This window comes from Globicephala melas, chromosome X (genome assembly GCF_963455315.2).
Source record: "Globicephala melas chromosome X, mGloMel1.2, whole genome shotgun sequence".
Classification (NCBI taxonomy): domain Eukaryota; kingdom Metazoa; phylum Chordata; class Mammalia; order Artiodactyla; family Delphinidae; genus Globicephala; species Globicephala melas.
In genome coordinates, this window is record NC_083335.1 from 108,449,494 (window position 1) to 108,470,865 (window position 21,372).

The 21,372-nt window shown below is 34.8% G+C and overlaps 1 protein-coding gene across 6 annotated transcripts in view; it reads right to left on the reverse strand.

Moving 5' to 3' along the window:
- CNKSR2 (connector enhancer of kinase suppressor of Ras 2) overlaps window positions 1–21,372 on the reverse strand; it is a 257,886-nt gene that overhangs the window by 87,153 nt on the left and 149,361 nt on the right. For all 6 annotated transcript variants that reach the window (XM_030843703.2, XM_070044647.1, XM_030843702.2 and 3 more), the window contains one exon: window positions 16,298–16,509. In XM_030843703.2, the coding sequence (XP_030699563.1) occupies window positions 16,298–16,509 (212 nt within the window). The remainder of the gene's footprint in view (window positions 1–16,297; window positions 16,510–21,372) is intronic.

The following is a 21,372-nucleotide window of genomic DNA, read 5'->3' on the forward strand; positions in this document are numbered from 1 at the left end:
ATGCCCAAGTGTCTTTATCTTGATAGCCAATCTCCAGGATAGTAGCTCCTTGGGTTTAACCTGCCTGCCAGAACATTAACCCATCATTTCATGTTGGAACACCACAATACTAACTTCCCATCTTCACTGCCTCCTAACTCCTATCTGCTTTTTGGATACCACTATTCTTCAGCAATATGGCTATACTCTCTTTTATGACCTAAAGCTGGGTCTGCCCCAAGCATCTCTTGCTATTGTGAACTCTAGTTTCTAGTTCCAAGTAATCATTGTTTTGGCCTGTCCCATTTCCCTCTGGGTCTGTGTTCTTACTAAAAAGCATTTTAATTTTACTTTAGCAAGCAGAACTCATGGCACAGACTTTAAGGATAGCTTTTCGGTGAGGCTGCAGTGTATTATTTCTGACCAACTTGAAATTCTTGAAGCACAAAACAGCCAAAAGAAAATCATACTGAAGTTTAAAAAGGATACCTAGCACAAAGTCTGGCATACAAATTTACTAACCAACATTACAGTTGGCCTTTGTGAAGGTTAATAAATTCTGAATGAATGAAAATTAAAGACTCATGTGGGACTGGGTCATAATAATAATGATGATTATGATGATCATGATAATAGTACTAACATGTATATATCATTTACCATATGCCACATATTGTCTAAGGGTTTTATAAGTATTAAATTGTTTAATTATCAAAATTATGAGAAATACACTATTACCCTCATTCTACCAGATGAAGAGCCTGGGACAGGTTATGTAATTTACCCAAGGACACACAGTAGGTAAGTGTGTAGTACCAGGGTTCAAACCCAGGCACTGAAACACTACTTCTGTAGTAATTTTTGGTGACTTCAATATTCACCCTCCAATATTTTGGCCTCTCAGTTTCTTGAGGTTCTCTCCTCCACCCATTCTTGTGGTCATATGCTTAATCTTGTCACCTGCAAAGGCTGTAATTCTTCCCAGTACCCCAATTTCCTACCACCTTCTGTATTTTTAGCACACCCCCTACAGCACTCCAACAATTCTTCCTCCTTTAATCTACCAATCTTCCCACCTTTCAACACCTCCTGGTCACTGTATGTCCTCTTCACTTCGCTCCTTGCCCAGAGACATTTCACAATCAAATTGCTATGAACACTCCATGGAGTTAAAAAATCCATCAAGATACTTCTTTCTCATTATGTTCTTAAGGAAAATGTGCCAATCTTATGGCATTTTATTATGTATGCTGATACAGCTTACTTAGTATATTTTCCTAAGCTCTTTGAAAGTCTGAGGATGAACTAGACATGATAAAATTATTATTATTATTGTTATTTTTTTTTTTTGCAGTACGCGGGCCTCTCACTGTTGTGGCCTCTCCCGTTGAAGAGCACAGGCTCCGGACGCGCAGGCTCAGTGGCCATGGCTCACGGGCCCAGCCGCTCCGCGGCACGTGGGATCTTCCCGGACCGGGGCACGAACCCGTGTCCCCTGCATCGGCAGGCAGACTCTCAACCACTGTGCCACCAGGGAAGCCCTAGACATGATAAAATTATTAATGGGCCCCCCAACGAAGTATTTATTTAATGGCTTCCTTTCAAGGTGTGCAAACAACTTTATAAATGATCATCTCAGTTTCCAAATTTTCATGGGGTAGATTTCTGCAATTTTACAGAGGGAATTTGGGTAAGCTGATGCACGTCAATATATTCTGCCCATCCAGGGTGGCATAAAGGTTTTAGGAAAGGTCTCACTTTGTCATGTCTATTCAACTGCTTTCCAAAATCAGTCCTCCAGCTTTTCAATGTTATGAGTGCTATATTTTCAAAGTTCTTACAACTCATTTCTTTAGAATCTGGTTTTAAGGATAAACTCCATTTCAGCATGGGCACTGAAACTGAAATAGTTAACAGCTCTAACACTGTTTCTACATGTCACTAAGAAAATCTTTTGAAAAGTGAAAAATCCAACAAATAAGCGTTGTTTTAACTTTCTCTCGCTAAGAAAGAAAATAGTCTGATAGTTTTTGAAGAATTGATTGGTTGTTTGGAGTCAAATAAATGTGCACAAAAACAGGAAGAAACTTCTCACAGAATACAAAATATATAATTGTATTCGTTGTATTTTACATCATATTCTCTGAGATTTTCATGGAACTAAGCCATGAAAGAATGTAATTAAGCCTTTGCTATGTCTGGTTATATCATTCACCATAGGAAAAAAATTTGCAGAAGGTTTAAACACTGACTTTTTATGGAGTGATTTTTTTTTAAACAGAAGTATACTGTATATTACTGATACAAAATTGAGGAAAATACATTGAACCAGACAAAAAACTGAGATAAAAAGTCTTAATTAAAATTTACTTTTATAGGGACATCAAGTTTTTGCTTTTACTAGTTAATAAAGCTGTGAATTTTAGCAATGCAAATCAAAATAAGTATTTTTAAAAGTAAAGTGTATTATTTGTTTAGTTATAACAAATATTGTTGCTTATAAACAATGCTTTTATAAATTTTTTATTGTGCTAAAGTATTGAAATAGATTTAGTAAACAACAGTCTTTGGCAAATTAAAAAATAGACAATGGCTTAAATTATTTCTAATTTTAAATATATAGATCTTTGATTGCAGCTTGGAAATGCTTGCCACTGTGTATTTATAGCAGTGTTTTAATTTCATAACAGCAAAGTTCAAATGGAAAAAAATCTTTATGGTTTGATGCTATAGTGATGCTAAGAAAAAGAGTTCTACATGCATTATTGCTAGATTTAAATCAAATGTACACTATTATTAATACAGGCAAAGTATTTTTATGCTCGTATGACCTTTTAAGCCTTATTAAACACATCTGACTCATTCCGACGTAATTGTGCATAAATTAGTAATAAATCTCTGAAAAATAATTTGGAAAATTGAAAGGTATCTCTTTATGTAATAACGCTATTTACTAATTCATAAGGAAAATTAATAATAGTCCAGAATATAGTAAAAACATGAAGATAAAAGCCCATTTAAAAATTTTGCTGACTACTTCCTCTTACAGAAATTTTTTATTCCTTTAAGCATGAAACATTTATTAATTATAGAGTTCATTTGACACATCATCATAAACCTTGTGATAAATCTGTGCTAGTATCTCATAGTTAAATTATTATTCTGTTACTTGGCTTTTCATATCTGTTGTACATCTGGAGCATTCTAACTGAGATCTCTATAGAGGCAGGAATTGTGCACTGTATTTCTTATTGTAGTCTAATAAATGTTCAAGAAGTCAAAGATAAATACTTTTGGATTTTGTTTGAATTTTATTCTGAAATTAATGGCAAGTAGCTTTTTAAAAATAATGAACTATATTTAGCTGCAATTAAACACAAACAGAACCTTAAATATAATTTAAAGAATATTTAGCACAGGGAACTATAATTCAATATCTTGTAATAATCTATAATGGAAAAGAATTCAAAAAAGAATCTATACATATCTATACATATATATGTATAGATATGTATATATATATATATATACACACACACACACAACTGAATCACTTTGCTGTACACTTGAAACTAACACAACATTGTACATTAACTATACTTCAATATAAAAATGGTTAAAAAATAAAATAAAGATATATTAAATCTAAAAAGAAAAAGCAGATAGGAGTTTTAGAAAGTCCAGGAACAAGCCAAACTAAACAGCATATTATAAGGGACATGTGTAAATTGATAAAAACTACTCTAAAAAAGCAAAGAAACAATAAATAGATAATTCTGGAGAGTAGTGATATTAACAAGATAGGGTTGGACAGGGATCCACTGTTGGAAGCAAAGACAATGGTTAATATTCCAATTATTGGCAGGTTGCCAGAAGAACCAACCATGTGATTAGAGGGTTGGAACTTTCAGTCCTATCCCCCACCCCCCCACAACCTCCAGAGATGGGAGGGGGCTGGAGATTGAGTTTAATCACCAAGGACCAATTATTCAATCAATTGTGCCTATGCAATGAAGCCTCCATAAAAACCAAAAAAGGACAGGGTTTGGAGAGCTTCCAGGCTGCTGAACAGGTGGAGATGCTAGGAGAGTGGCGCACCTAGGGAGGGCATGGAAGCTCCAAGCCCTTGCCCCATGCCTTGCCCTATACATCTCTCCCATCTGGCTGTTCCCGAGTTATATCCTTTTATAATAAACTGGTAATCTACTAAGAAAAAAAAAAGAATACTGATGTGATGGAATGCCTTATAATGATCTAATACTCTGTTTTAATATGAAATTGCTATGTTTTAATACTAGTGTACAGAATTGCTTGAAAATAAACCAACTTTTTCCTTAGACAGTAAAGCATTTTCAATGCTATTACAAATGCTACAGTGCTCTTTGGCAGAGTTAATTGCTCACTCTCTTGGGCTCCCTTAGCTCTTCCCTAGTGCCTTTTGTATATATGATCCTTAATTATACTGTATTGTATCTGTCTGTTTATGGGTTTTTCTACTTTTTGGCAGGAACTTACATATCTTTGTTATGGAAGTTCCTGGCAAAGATTCTGACCCAGAGCAAGTATTCATTAAATTTCTTTTGAATGCTTGAATGAAAGGATGCTAGACATTAGGGAGATCCCAAATTACTGGACTGTTCACTGGATTCTACTCCCTCTTTCTTACTCAAGGGCATCTCTTGAGCAATTCTACCTTACTTGCTCCTGTAGCATCAATTTTTCCCTTTCGACCCAATGATTCCCACTAGCATACAAACATGCTGTAATTTCTCTAACCTTAAAAAAAAAAACCCTTCTTCAACAATAAACAGCCACCCCGCTACCACTTTATTTCTCTGGTCCCCTTAAGAGAAAGACTCCTAAAGTCTCACTTCTATTCTCAGTCTCCAATTTCCCTCCTCCTCTTTTTCTTCCTAGCTTTACTGAGGTATGATTGACAAATTCAAATGTTATACATTAAGGCTGTACAGCATGACTTTTTAAGGTTTGCAATGTGATTATACACACACACACACACACACACACACACAGACACACACACACACACACACTGTGAAATGATTACCACAATCAAGTTACCACATCCTTCACCTCATATAGTTACCATCTGCATGTGTGTGCGTGTGTATGTGTGGTGAGAACACTTAAGATCTACTCTCTTAGCAAAATTCAAGTATACAATGGAAAACATTAGAGTGGTTCCTCAAAAAATTAAATATAGAACTTCCATAGGATCCAGCAACCCTACTTCTGGGTATATATCCAAAGGAAATGAAATCAGTCTGTCTAAGAGATATCTGCACTCTCATGTTCATTGTAACACTGTTTACAATAGCTAAGATATGGAAACAAAACAAGTGTCCATCAGTAGATGAATAAATAAAGAAAATGTGGTATATGTATACAATGGAATATTACTCTGCCATAAAAAGAAGGAAAGCTTGCCATCTGTGATGACATGGATGAAACTGAAGGACATTATGCTTAGTGAAATAAGCCAGACACAAAAAGACAAATACTGTATGATCTCACTTATATGTGGAATTTCCTCCTCTCTCTTGAACCTTCTCCAATTAAGCTCTTGCCCCCTGAACTCCACTAAAACTACTACTGTCAGGGTCACTAGTGCTTCCATGTTGCTAAATCCAATAGACAATTCTCAGAACCCTTGACTTTTCTGATCCGTCTGCAACATTTGACACAGAGGATTATTCCCTTCTTGAAACACTTTCTTTACCTGGCACCCAGGATTCTGTCTTCCTCTGGTTTTTGTCTCCTCTTCTCTTCCTAAACTCACATGCACCCTTCAGAGCTAAGCAAAAATGTCATTTCCTCAGGGATACTCTCCTTGACCTTGTTCTAGGTTGGGTTCCTCTATGTTTGTTTTTATTTTCTTTTGTAGCTTTTTAAAAATAGCATGCCAGTTATAGTCAAATAAGTATTTATTAAATTAGTTGCTTCAATTCTGTCCCTATTCTAGAATGTAAATTTCACAAAGGAACAAAAATTTCTCTGTCTACCCGTGGTATTCCCAGCACTTAGCACAGTGCCTTAAACATAGTAACAGTTCAATATTTGTTAACTGATTACTTGTTAAGAAAGTAAACAGGGGACCCTCCTCATTCATTGGACTAAAAAGGTCCAAGCTATACCGTTAGTTTCTATTTTCAGTTTCCTTCCCCTTCCTTCCTGTCAACTTTCCATTCCCCTCCTTTTCACTTTCCCTCCCTCACTTCCTTCTAAGGAACCTGACCAACCACTTTCATTATTCTAACAAATTGAGCCTAACAGAGCTGTTTCGTAATCAAGCCAGAACTAGAAGTCCTGCCTCCTGATTTCTTATCTAGAAACATTCCCATATTAAGCTACCCATGATGTATGCTGAAATACTACTGAATTGCTGCCTTTTTCAATTGTATCCCTCCCCTACCTTTTAAAAACTCTGTCCCCAACATGCTAAAATCATTAAGTTTCAGGGTGATATACAGCATCTGAGAAGTAATCTTCTCAATTACAGTTGTCAAAGAGTTGAAAAAAAAGACTGCAGAGAAATTTCTCCTTACGTCTGATATATCCTTTAATGCTCACAAAAGAAGCTTTCTCTAGAGGCTAAGGAGAAAAAATATATACATACACACATATACACATCTGTTCTGAATATCTTAGCCAATATTTTGATGAAAATGAGTGTATTAAGGAATGTTAAGCTATAAGCATGCCACATACATGCCATCAAACTCCCCACATACCAGACAGAAAAATTGCTTTCAGATGGTTGACTGCATTTCTAGGAAAACATCCCGAGATTATTTAAGGTAGGTAGAGAATCACACATTTAAAGAGGAGTAAAACTGAATTAAGTGGAAAGTCAGTAATTTTTTAAGGATAAAGGCAACATATCTGGATCTAGTAAAATAAGTAAAAACTGGGCACTCTGATCCCTAGGGCATATTTTTAAATTTTCATTTCTGGATAAAAGAGCTTGGGGAAAAAGTGGCTTGTAAACATCACAATGTGATGATTATTTAAGTACTGGATTTAATGCCTTATAATATAAATCAAATACAAACCTAATGATTATTAATTTGAAATCGTCTCAGTTGCATTAATGGAGAACAAAAACAATTAAAATCTCATTTCAAAGAATAAGCTACATCTTGTTTGTGAATTTTCCTATCGCTTCCTAAAGGTGATCTAGACTTTAAATGGGGACTCACATAAAAATTGTTGAAGGAGAAAATTTTGAACTGCATCAAAAATTATAGGGAACTTTTAACACCTGATTCCAAGGCTAATTACATTTTGAATCAAATTACATTCTACCAAGAGAGCAAATGTGCTGTACACACTGGAGTTCAGAAAGGTTATTTTAGTCGAAATGCTGCCACTGTGCATAGAGACGGGGAAGGATTCACATGGTTTAAATACTGTCTAAGCGGCAAAAGAGTTCTGGGTTCTCTTTTGAAGGCTCTGGTGGGTAAAAAAACAATGAGCTCTGCTAAATACTTTTGCCCCCTGCTGTGCTCAGCAATACAACTGTGGGAAAGAAAGATGATGTGGGGTAAATAGTATTTGGTTAAAAACATCCCATTTTCAAGTTAAAAACTACAATTAAAGCAAACTATTTTTAAAGATCTTAGTAAAAGCAGTATCTTGAAAATCTTATCAACCTATAGAAGACAGTCACCCCTTCTCATGAAAAGCGAAAAGGACAATGATTAAGACCCTCAATTGAAGACCCTCATTTGAAATAAACAAAACGACGTAATAACTTTATAATTCCTTTCACATATTTTTCTCTTTGGGATCATATTAGTCAGTGAAGTTAGAAAGAAAGGTAGAGATGAAAAACTTCACACACACCACAGTTAATTTCTTAGGATTTCACCGATAATTAGTTTTGGAGTCAGCCTCTGAATGTAGACTTTGAACTTCTATTTCAGTACTCTTTTCACTGCATTAAATTGCCTCAGTGATGAATTCAAGACCATTGCATTACACAAAAATCCAATTCATTTTTCTTCAAAAATAATTCACTGACATGTATGATTACTGCTTTTTAAAAAAGTATACTCCCAGCCAGTTTGCAACTCTTGCAAAAAGTTCTTAAAGGCTAGGCAAAGAACTAATGGAGGATCAGAACATAAACTGTAGATGTAACTGTATTTGTTGTCCATCCCTTAACAAAGATGGAAAATAAACTGGTTTGACATGATGTGTTATTTATAAAGTGATGCTAGGTTGTCATACTTTTAAATGGCTGTATGTTCTTTTAATTATTTCCTCTAATGTCTCCAGTCATTAAGATAATCAGTGTATAATTTTTAGTCATCTCTCTTTTAACAAGATTGGCTATAACACTTGACATTTTCTATCCCCAGGGTTCTATTTCCTTCATGATTCTAGCAAATTGTTTTGCAGTGATACCAGTAATTCTATGACGAGCCATGCACTGATCTTTCCAGTTAATATTTATTACTTTAGTTTGGACTTTCATCACAAATAAGATTTACTCTAGAAAATGGCTTTTCTGCACAATAAAAATGAAGATGACATTCGACAAGCTGTCTGCTGGGGCAGACTTCAAGTTAAGAATAGAGGCTTTTCCAAATGCTTATCTGTTAGGTCAGCTGTTTGCAACTTAAAACAAAGAAATTTTAGCATTGGTATATTGGTCTTTAAGAGGAGCTGCAACTCTATTTCAGCCTTTCCAAAATATATTCCATCAAACATTAGTTCCATTGGGAGGTTAATAAATATTTTGTGACCAAAACCAAAAAAGATGCAATGTACAAATACATGTGGGAAACAATAAGCTAACCCCAATTCAACAAGATTTTCAAAGCCTTTAGTATGCTAATGTGCATTTATTAATCTCCAAGAGGGGGATAAAATATGCAGAGCTTCCCAATCTTATTTAACCACGTAATCTCTTTCATTTACAAAGATTCTCTTTCAGAACTAGTGATCTGAAGAACGTACATAGGAAAATGCTGGATTACTTAAGCCACATTGTGATCTGAAAGCAGACACTAACCACTCTATTTAAATTTCACCTTGCTGCCATTTATTATATCTTTTTCCCATTGAGGGAAAGTGCATTCCGATTTCAACTAGGCACAATGAGTTCCCTCCTGTTCCAGGGGATGTCATGATTAGGTTTTCTACTATAGAGCAGGGTAAGTCATCTCAGATACTCACAACCTTATAGAGAATATGCTAAGTTTGAGTAAATGCAGGTCTATCCTTCCAGAGCAGTAAGTTCCCAGATCCTTTGAATAAAAAAAAGGCAATTGGTCCTATGTCATACAAGGGCTCTTTGATTTTCTAGTCACATACATCTGCTTCTGTATTCAATTTGTCTGCAACTGATTCTTCTTAATTTAGCTAGGGTTTCTCAACAGCAGCACTCTTGATGTTTTGGACTGGATCATTCTTTATTGTTGGGGGCTGTCCTATTCATTGTAGGATGTTTAGTAGCATCTTGGGCCTCTATTCACTAGATACCAGTAGCACCTCCACTCCCATTTATGACAACTACCAATGTCCCCAGAAATTGCCAAATGCCCCTAGGGGGCAATACTGACCCCAGTTGAGAATCTCTGAGTTGGACTGTTTCTATTCTTGGCTTTCCCATTTTGTCTTTAAGGGAAGCACTAATATCTTTGTGTTAATTCATTTGAAGAGTTTTTCTTTTCCTCTAATAGTTGCATCAGCTTTGCTGATTTGGTTTGCTAATCCCTCCTTTTTATCCACATATTAATACTCTGGAACTTTATTAAAAGTTTTTTTTTTTTTTCTTAAGCTTACTGTTTTATCTATTACCTAGTACCTTCAATTCTTTCAGGGCAATCTGATCTTGCCAGGTTTCATTTCTTTGAAAGTCTCCAACTATTTAACTTATTTCACATATTATTTTCACTATCCTTTTTTAAAAGCAACTAATCTTAAACTTTAAAAAGGTGTGGGGTTTGAACTGTTTTCAAAATTTTGATGCTGAGAGGTTATAACTAGGCCCTTCTGCCTAGCATATGAGGTAGTGATTTCAATAACAGAACTTAAAAGAAGACTTGGATCACGAAGGTTTCTAGTGTTATGAGCTATTTGATGCTCTTCCTTCTACTTTTCAAAACCAAACCAAAAGAAACAAGCAAATTCTATATTTCTTTTAATTGGTATGATTTAAATGGCTGGTTATTTATTGGGTAGGTAGAGGGACCAAACTGAGGGAATACTTCCATTCCTTTTGTTCTTTATTAAGTCCCTCCACAGGAAAGGAGGAAGTGTTAATTTGATCCATCAGCACTTCAGAATCTTTGAGACACTTTTATTTATGAGCAGCAGTAATTTACTATGCCATTTAGGCACCATTTCTTGTAAGCATGGTTTCTTTTTTTTTTTTAAGTCTTTATTGAATTTGTTACAATATTGCTTCTGTTTTATGTTTTTTGGCCGTGAGGCATGTGGGATCTTAGCTCCCCGATCCAGGGATCGAATCCATACCCACTGCATTGGAAGGCGAAGTCTTAACCACTGGACCACCAGGGAAGTCCCTAGGCACCATTTCTTGAGTACTTTCTATGAGGCAAGACCAGTGCTAAGTACTTGAGATATAGTATCTCATTTAATGCTCATAAAAACACTAAAAGTAGTATTGCTATCCCATTTTACAGATAAGGAAACAAAAACACAGTGAGGCTAAGGCTCAATTACAAGGTCAATCAGTTATTAAAGGCCAAGCCTTGGCACCAAATTCAGGTCTATCTGACCTCAAAACTTATGCTCTATTTCTATCAGTAAAATTATACAAATTAAAGAAGAGTGCCTTCCCTAGGTGATTACTCTAATTTTTACATTAGGAATCAGACTATTTTCTATTTCTATGCCAAAATATTGCTGAACTACTTTTCCATCAGTTACATGGTCCCTTATCACCATCACCTTGATATTCAAAATTATTTTGTGAAGCTCACTAACATGCAGTCTTTATGAGGTGTATTAAATAAGTCCAAAGGAATAAGAATTCCTGTGAGTATAGTACATATCTCATATTTCTGAATTTTTGATTCACTAATTTCTATTTCTATGTTTAGTTCTGCTTTGGAAGTAGTGCGTTTTACTTGAGCACAGAAATTTCTTGTGGTTAGAATCCCATTTTCTTTTCTCTCTAGCATAGCTGATGAATGACAGCTGAACTTTTATTTGATAAGAAAGATAATTTATATGCAAAAATCACAGGAAAGGGAACAAGCTTCTATTTGGAAATAAAGAAATGCAAATGTATTACGTGTACCTTTAAGAAATGTTTGAAATGATGTTATTAATTCTAATTTAACTGCCCAAAAGATAGAATGAAGTTGTAAGATAGAGAAAGGTGATTTTGAAGTATGAGAGACCCTGGAACCTTCAGACCATATCCCTACCTCACACTGATAAAACTCAGTTCACAGTATCACTGCCCATAAGTCCTTCACCATGCTACTGTTAAATCACTTCAAGCCATTTGCTATTCAAGTGGATAAAAGGGACATGGTATTTGGTTTTCTCTTGTCCCAACTACTCTGGTGGAAAATGTTCAGGTATAATATTACAGAAATTAATTTTCCTCAATGCACAGTGTGTACAAATAACATTTCTGAGGAGCACTTGTAAAATACCAACCTTGCATTCGTTCACGTGCTTTTTGTGAGGTCCTGGATTTTCAATAAATCAGAAAAGGTCTGAATTCCTTCAAACCAATACTATTCTATAATATTACTGTAAAAAATGTTTTTATCCTATTCTTATAAAATATGACCACTCACAACCACAAAGGAACTCAGCCAACTGTGTCTACCTTTTAGCAGGTTTCTATGCACAGAAATGTGCTATGATGGAACAGCAAGGGCAAGGAGTCTGTGAACAGTGAAAAGGGAAAGCTGATGGGAAATATTACCATTCTGAAAAGTTGCCAAGCAACTGATCTCATCAAATTTGAACCTTTGCCTTTGAAGCATGAGCAGATGAGACCAAATAGTTAGTGATTTAATGCTATCTTTTTTCACCCTTTTACTTTCACATTAAAGTTTCTTTTTTTTTTCTGAACTTTCTGTTTATTCACTCCATCTTATTCTTGAAAAACTTTTAAATGGCTCATATTATTATTATTTACCTGTTGAGATATTTCAGTTCTTTGTTTTTTTCCCTAGCTTTATTGAGGTATAATTGACAAATAAAAATTGCATATATTAACATGATGATTTGATATTATATGTAAACATTGTGAAATGATTACCACAATCAAGCTATTTAACACATCTATCATCTCAAATAGTTACCCTTTTTTTGTGGTAAAAACACTCAAGATCTATTTTCTCAGCAACATTAAAGTCTCTATGTAATAATGACAACAGTGAAAAGAAATATCTAGCACATACTGGGCACTTTCTAGGCAATTTACAGTGTGTTGTCATTAAATTCTAACAGAAAGTCTATGAGACAGATATTATCATCTTCATTTAACAAATGAGAAAACTGAGGCCTTGAGTAACATTCCTAAGGTCACACTGGACTAATTAGATGGCAGTCAGGATTACCAAGTATGGCTGATGATAAAGTCAATGCCAGCGATCACTAATCTAGGTTGCCTCACCTACTATATCTGTATTTCCAGAAATCATTCTTGTTTATTGTTTTAGGAAAGTAAAACCTATTATATGCTCTCTCATTTAAAAAGGGCATACACATTGTTGCTAACTGTACCCCTCAATTTAGCTATCTTTTCCTAAGGTGTGTTAAGGCCATGTCTATATAAATGCATGTTTATTATAGTGTCAGGAAATACAAAACATATAGAAAAACATATTCGAACAGATCTAGTTCTGCTTGCCTGAAATCAAATGCTTGAATTTGGAAGGGGTAATGAAATTTTTGGAAATTATTTCCCTACACTTTTGCAAATTATTTTCATAATAGTTAGCTATCCAGTACCACTGGTAGAGTCAACAAATATCCATGGGTATTTAATCCCAGCTCTACCACTTACTAGTTGGGTAAGTTATTTAACCCATCTGTAAAGTGAGGATTCTATTAGTATCTACCTCACAGGGTTAATGACTTTTAAATGCTTAGAAGAGTGCCTGGCATACATAAATCTCAACAGGTATTATTTACTTATTTTCTAGACGGGCCATCCACTGTCTATCCATACTGTATCTTACAGCTTAGGGCAAATAACTAATTTTTTACTTCACTCTTAGCCACAAAGAGTGGGTTCATGATATAAAATGAGAACTTTGGTTAATCAATACATTTTAAAGCTCTCAATTAGGATATTTTCAAGTATTTTTCTTTCCATCTGTTTCTATGTCACAGTGTCTAATAGCAGAGCTTCCCTAAATATTTTTGTCTTATATATCTATCATATGAATGAAACCAAAAGCACACACTAAAAACTGTATCATGGGGCTTCCCTGGTGGCGCAGTGGTTGAGAGTCCCCCTGCCGATGCAGGGGACACGGGCTCGTGCCCCGGTCCGGGAAGATCCCACATGCCGCGGAGCGGCTGGGCCCGTGAGCCATGGCCGCTGAGCCTGCATGTCCGGAGCCTGTGCTCCGCAATGGGAGAGGCCATAACAGTGAGAGGCCTGCGTATCGCAAAAAAACAAACAAACAAAAAAACTGTATCATGTTTCTCCTTTGCTTCTCAAAATCCTATTTAGACTCTTATAACTCTAAACCTCTTTGAGTAAACAGGTAAGCTGGGAAGTTAATAGGTAGTAATGGTGACTAAGTCCACATACTTGAAGATAAGGGTATTTGTAACTAAGAGATAAGTTGAACACTGTAAGGCTAAAGGACTTATACAATGCCTTTTAAGGTATTACACAAGTGCTAACAGGTTAAATTACTGTCATTTTCAGAAAATATAAAATGTGGACTTTTTTTGTAACTTCAGGGTTTTTTTTGTTTTCAATATACTTCAGCAGGATCAAGTATTTCATTATCATTGTTTTTAAATCCAAGAGAATATTGTCACACTTGGGGGTCCATGTAATGGGACCATTTTATAGGTTAAATAAAGAAGTTGTCATCAATTATTGCTTATTAAGGTTTGAAGTTACTTGGGACCTTTAGGGTCTGGGCTGGGAGATTTATATAAACCCTCAGATCTCAGACCTAGGTTTGAGAAGGTGTCAGGTATTTAGTGGGGATAACCAGCATTTAGAAACCCTGGATAATGACTATTCATCATTTAAAACTCAAGCATAAATGTCACTTTTATTTATGTGACTTCCCAGGAAGACTCTGGGGCTTCAGCTCCCAGGCTACTGCAGCACTCTGTTCACACCTTCTTACTTACCTAAAGTGGCTGCACTGCATCTCTTTGTTTTTTCCCTCTGCATTGTGACTGCCTTCCAGGGAAGATTTATGTTTTATTCATCTTTGCATCCCAAGTGCCTGGCTGACCTGATGCACACAACTAATATTAGCTGAATGAGTTAACAAATGAATTAATCTTTGGGAATACTATGGCCACAAATTCACGTATGTGAAAGGTAAGTTTTATTATTTAAGAGCTGATTTTAAAAAGGTAAATATACATTCAACTGCTAGCTACCTGGAACAACTTTCAAGTTGTGCCAGGGAATCTCTACTGAAGTATCTATAAGTATCTCTAGTGAAAGTTCAGACTATATGACCAAAAGTAAAAGAACTTTTGCTTTTACTTCGTTATCCCTCTTTTAAGCATATATACATTTCTTTTCTCCTAAGTGGTTTATAAAAGTATATCAAGAATCTAAAGGATATCTACTTTTTCTAAAATTTAAATGGTATTCTATTTTATTGGAAGAGATATGATCTGTGGAACATGATAGCACTAGGTGCTTTAAACCATAGTTTGAAGGAACTAAGAATTCAGAGCCATTTAAGTAAGAACTTAGTAAACTATTTTTTTATAAAGCTGTCAATAATCAACTTCATCTGGTGACTATAAGTTCCCCTTAAATTAAACATTCTTATCTACTTCAACACAAGTAGAAAATAGCCAGAAAATTCTGGGACATAACAAAAGAAGAGTTGCTATACATTAATGCCTATCCAATAATAGGTAGTCAATAAATACTTGTGCAACGAATTAACAAAAATAAAAATCTCATGTGATGGGGGGCAGGGGCAGGGATAAAAAGATGGCAGGCCTCTATACTGCAGAGGTTTACAATATAATAGTGGAGAAAAGCAAAGGTACAAATACCTTCAATTTATGACAGTTCAAAATAAGTGCCACCAGAGTAGTATAATTGAGGAGGAGCACATGATAAAACAGCACATGTACAGAGAATAACACAAAGCAAGATAGGTATGGTTCCTATTATTTAGAATCGTTTTGGCCAAAACTTTTCATACATAATTATTACCAAAGAGCTGTAAGGAAACAGGGCGTGGGTAATAACGTAGGTAATCTTTCGGAACCACAGGAGGGAGGCATATGGCCATAGTGAAAAAGTAAGGGAGGCAGGTGGAAAGAGAAAGTTAGAAACAACTTTCCTTCTGCTCAGCTCCCACTGATCAAGTCTGGACTAATCAGCAAGGATCCTGCCCTTCCCCCAAAACTGAAAAGGATGGAGCATAGAATTCCAGTTCAATACACTCATTCTTGCAATAGGACCATAGGTGTTACTACTTTAACTTTAGGCAACTTTATCTGCAAATCTTACAGCTACACTATATCAATTTTTAAGTATTTGTGACTGGGTTACTTTCTGGGTCATGCATGGAAAAACAGGAGTCAGATAAAAAATCCTGGGACATGGTAACTCTAGGCCCATCTTTGCTTTAAATACATTATGTCCTTCCTATTTAAAATCCACTCAAAATTTACAGCTTCTTATAAAAAACAAAAATTGAGATGAGATTTTACCCAGAAAAGTCCATCTAAAGATTTTTTAATACCTGAGAAATAAGGAAATTTTATTTTAAATAAGTTATGTTAACAGTAAATATTCATTAAAAAAACGGGAAAAAAACCCTTGAACTAGTCCAGTTTGGCAACACCTGATCTACAAAAATTACATGTGAGTCAAAAAGGTTTCCGTAAATCATTAATGAGTTAAAATGCTACCTACTATTCTTGCTTATTTTTGGAAAACCTGGAATAAATTTTAATGTCATGCCTCATATTGTTGAGATTTCACTTGGAAGCACACGACAGACACAGATCAATTATAAAGATTCAAAAGCTATCAAGTAATTTTCACAACCCAAAAGCCTAGGAAAAGAAATTGAGATTCCCATACCAGACATAAGCTCTTTCATCAATGTAAGAGAAGAACTCTTACCATAAGTTGGGGTGCTTTCTCGTCTTCCTTGACTACTTGATCTTCCCTTTTCATATTCATAACAATACAAGACAGTATCTTCCTCCACAATATTAAACCTCTTTCGATATTCCTGATCCAGAAATGAATTTGGTGATTCAGATCCCTTATGCACTGGCTTGCCCACCATGTGTCCTCTGAGGTCTTCACAAGGAAGGTTTCCTTTTTCATCCCTAAAGAGATGGTAAAGGAGAAGGATGTAGAAAAGTGTTACAGTGGTAAAAGGACAGAGACAGTCTAAAGTAGTAATAATGTCCTTCCTATATATCTTCTGATCTTTCCAAACTTTCTTTGAGGTTTATAGGGCAACTTTGAATTATTCCTGTTTTGCAGGAAAAAAAAATGCCAAGGCTCAGAGAGGTTAAATGACTAGCCTAAAGGTTACACAGCTAGACATAGCCCATGGATCTTCTAACTCCTGCTCTAGTCCATGTTCAATACTATGGCACATAAAAGACATCATCTTAGCTCATAAATTCCTTTTAGTGCTTAAGAAAGTAGGTATAATGTTAACAGTGCTAACAATGTAGCTTTCTTCTGCCAGTTTATCTAATTGATTCATGGTAATATTTGCACTGCTTAAAAACAAAGATGTATTTAAGAACTGTCACTTCTGTGAGGGTACTGTGACCTTAAGAACTAAGTTAGCACTATATAAACTGGTGTTGTAAGAATTTCAAACAGCTTGTTATTAATTTAAAATAAACCTTAATGAAAAGAATTATTCTCTGTATTTAAACTGTATTATCTCATTTAATAGTAAAAAAAGATATGTTCATGGAACTCATTCTAAATGGATATATCAAAATTTAATTACACATCAGCAACATTTCTTGTGGAGAGAGGGTGGAGAAACCTTACCATATATAGAGTTTAAGAATGGGATTTAAGATGATGGCAAGTTGATTTTTTTTTTCTATAGGATTCTGAAGTGAAAAATCTCTAATTTAAATTTATGGGATCCCTAAAACTGTTACTCACACATAGTAAATATTAATCACACAGCCCAGGTGACTGGGACAATAATTTGGTAGAAATATTCCATTTAGGATTAGTTAAAATGAACCTTGCTTATTTTATGATAATTTCACTGACTAGCTATAAAATTTCTGTTAGAAAAGCTCATATTCTAGAACATGACTATGGATGTAAATGCAACGTTTCTTTCCTTGTTGATCACTAATTTTATTTCTTCCTAGTTCTTGTTTCCAGTTCTACCCTAAACAGTGCCATGAATACTATCAAACCAGATAAAATTTAATTTTAAGTGCCAAGACTGAAATCTTAAATCCACAGAATAAACTGAATTATAACAAGACAGATAAAAATAACAAATTTATAAGTGACCTATTAAGTCTTATGAGATGGTGATGAGCTTATAAAGCTAATGTCAATTCTAAAATATGAGTTTCAGTTCACCAAAAATATTATACTTTTATACTACAGTATACTATACTTCTCTCTCAGTATACAAATGTCGAGGTTGGGTTTGTCCAAATGAAGAGAACTATATTCCTATTATTTGAACTATGTAGAAAGTAGTAAATAATATTCTCAAGACTGACTGAATCAGAAAGCTGTCACTCTTTTATTTTTTTACATCTTTATTGGAGTATAATTGCTTTACAATGGTGTGTTAGTTTCTGCTTTATAACAAAGTGAATCAATTATACATATACATATGTTCCCATATCTCGTCCCTCTTGTGTCTCCCTCCCTCCCACCCTCCCTATCCCACCCCTCCAGGCTGTCACAAAGCACCGAGCCAATATCCCTGTGCTATGCGGCTGCTTCCCACTAGCTATCTACCTTACTACGTTTGTTAGTGTGTATATGCCCATGACTCTCTCTCGCCCTGTCACAGCTTACCCTTCCCCCTCCCCATATCCTCAAGTCCATTCTCTAGTAGGTCTGTGTCTTTATTCCCGTCTTACCCCTAGGTTCTTCATGACATTTTTTCCCCTTAAATTCCATATATATGTGTTAGCATACGGTATTTGTCTTTCTCTTTCTGACTTACTTCACTCTGTATGACAGACTCTAGGTCTATCTACCTCACTACAAATAGCTCAATTTTGTTTCTTTTTATGGCTGCGTAATATTCCATTGTATAAATAAAAGTATTGCTTATTACCAAATTGTAACTATGAAAGCTAGTTCTTAGGCAACACAAAGAAAATAAATATAAAATCCAGGCACAATTTTATTTTTGGCTAGCTAAAAACTTTTCCTTAACAAATTGCCTGGTGCTTTTTGTTAGCTAGTCCTCTAGCAAAAAGAAACTGACACTGCAATTAGCTTGGAAACAGTCCTAATGAACTTGGGGCACTGGGGAAGGTTATGCCTATCCATAAATGGGCAGACGTTTCTGCCAGGCCTGTGACATGAATGTTAATGCAGCTGAGATCAGAGGGTGATTCAGCCCTAGTTAATTCACCATGCTCTACTTATAAGGACACACCCTGTGGTAGAAAATGGGAAGGGCTGGTATTCCTTATCTATAATGGTATGAGAGGCCTTCTACCAACAAAGAAGATTTATTAGACATGTCTATATGGGATGCATTCAATAAAGTTGAATTAAGAAAAGTACAGATCAAAACCAAACTTTGCAGTAGAATGAATTCATACATGTATTGCGTATATAAGTGGGTGTGGCTATGTGTATATGTACTCACATTATGAGACCCTGAATAACTCAACATATTAATTTGTACTGCTATAAAAATTTTCTTAATGTTATACATCTATACATATATATAATAAATCTACACTTTTGCTCTAAAAAGGATTTAAGGGAACAGATGGAAAGTTAGAGCACTGCTTCACTGGACTATCTTTATATTTAATGGCTCACAGTAAAATTAATACGAGAAATTAGTATTTAAACTTCACAGTTGTGCAAGACCTATAAATTCTTGGTTTTCATGACAGAAAAAGAAATTTGGTTAAGTATAAAAGTTCACTGCATACTATGATAACGAAATTGTATACAGTCATATAATAAAAAACTGACCAAATTTCACTCACTTCACATACATGAGTGTTTTCTCTTTTAAAGAAAAAGTCACTTTTGCAATCACATTCCTTTTCTGGAATAAATGTGTTCAAAGAATTATAATCACATGAAAAAAAGTCTACCTAATTTGACAACCAGTCCTACCATTTTTAAGGTTTTTTGGTTTTAAGATGAGAAAGCTTTTATTATTTACAATTCAAATTATCACCCAAATGCCTATCCTACATAAACAAAAGTTTTTAATGTAGGAAAAAATAAACGTTCAGATGAGTTAAATTAGGTGAGCCTCATTCATCCTCAAAATGAGAAAAAAAAAGCCACAGCTGTACCTATAAAAGAATGACAAATGCAAAAAGTTTTATGACTATAACTTCAAATCAAACCAGAAAATGCAGATAATTTATATGAGGCTGTGGTACAAAGGGAGTCTCGTGCACATATTTTCTAACTGGGCTATATCAAACGATTATGTGACTAGGTAACTAATAATCTGACTCAAAAACATTTAGAACATTCTGTTAAATTACACACTAGACTAAGAATCAATTAAGGTGACAGATAATACCCTACTTATGAATTTTACTGAAAAGTATGGAACGTTCAAGCAATACTACCAAAACAAGTACCACTATGCTGATACTTCAATCTCTTGCATTCTCCTGTTTTTGTAAACAGCATGTTTAAAGCTTTTTATTGACTTCAATATATTGCCTTCATCATATCTGCACCACACTTAGAGGACAGAACTGGATTCTTTAACTCCTTTGTCTTCTGAAGTACATTTTAAATACATTCTGTCTAGGAAATACTCTCTTTATTACAAGTTCCTCCCTATCCAAGAGACAAGGAAAGAACATCAAAGAACCGCAGAGACTTGCTAAAAATAATTTTCTGGTGTTTATCTGTACATGTAGCCCTCTGAAGAATAAGGTCTTTTAAATAATCATTTGCACTGAAATAAAAATCTTTCCCATTAAAATGAAAGCAAACCAAAAGATTCATTTCCTATTTGAAACACACATGGTTTTATTGCTCCTCTTACAAGCGTATTCAAAAAGTCTGATACTATCTTAATAGATTAAAATTCAACTTGAATTTGACTAGGATATCAGATGAATTTGTACATCTGATTGTAAATTTAACATGACTGTAAATTATATATTAGAACGATTTTTGAAACGCCAGCTTAGTAAATTGTATCTTCTCACAAACCATGTTCTCACAACCACATTTAATTCTCAAAAAAAGACCTAAAATGTTAATAAAATTGACTGCAGTTTTATTAGTAGATGACAACACAGTATTTGCAGACATGCCAATGTTGTCATGTAGCATTTAGATGGTAAAATGTCAGTACCATCATAACCAACAGAATGAAACATTAGGTATACTAAAGTGAAGAATAGTGAAAATTAATTAAAACAAGGAATTCCAGTACTTTTATTTATTAAAGAATTTTAATATTAAGTATAGCTTGGAAACAAGAGACCTTAAATTATTGTTTTTGAATGACTGCACAACTAATTTAAAAACTGAATCAAAATACTTTGTGATTGGTATTAATTATCCCCATTTAGTGCTGGCCCTTTTCCATAATTTTTGTATTCCACAAGGCTGGAAATCATAATGCTTTTGGACAAAATGCATGATGGCACAAAGTTATAGTCTTCCACCTGCCAAGAATTTCAAATAGGGATTTGGAACATGAAATGGAGATACAGCCTCCAGAAATCTGAAAATAGACTTTAAAGGCAACTCATTCTCTTGCAAACTCTCTCTACTTTCTGAAAGAAACATTAATGAACTAACCAAGTGGAAACTGTAGAGACAGAGGTATTGGGGGAAGAAACACTCTCCCTCATCATCATCCAAGAAAAAAAAATCTTCCTCATTACATACATTTAAGAAAGCATAGAAGTTATCTCTAACTTTCTCTTTTAGAAATAAAGTATGAAATGCTTCAAAGTAACTTGAGATTTCCTGTGGCTTCTTACCAAAGAGCCTCACTTATTTTTTAC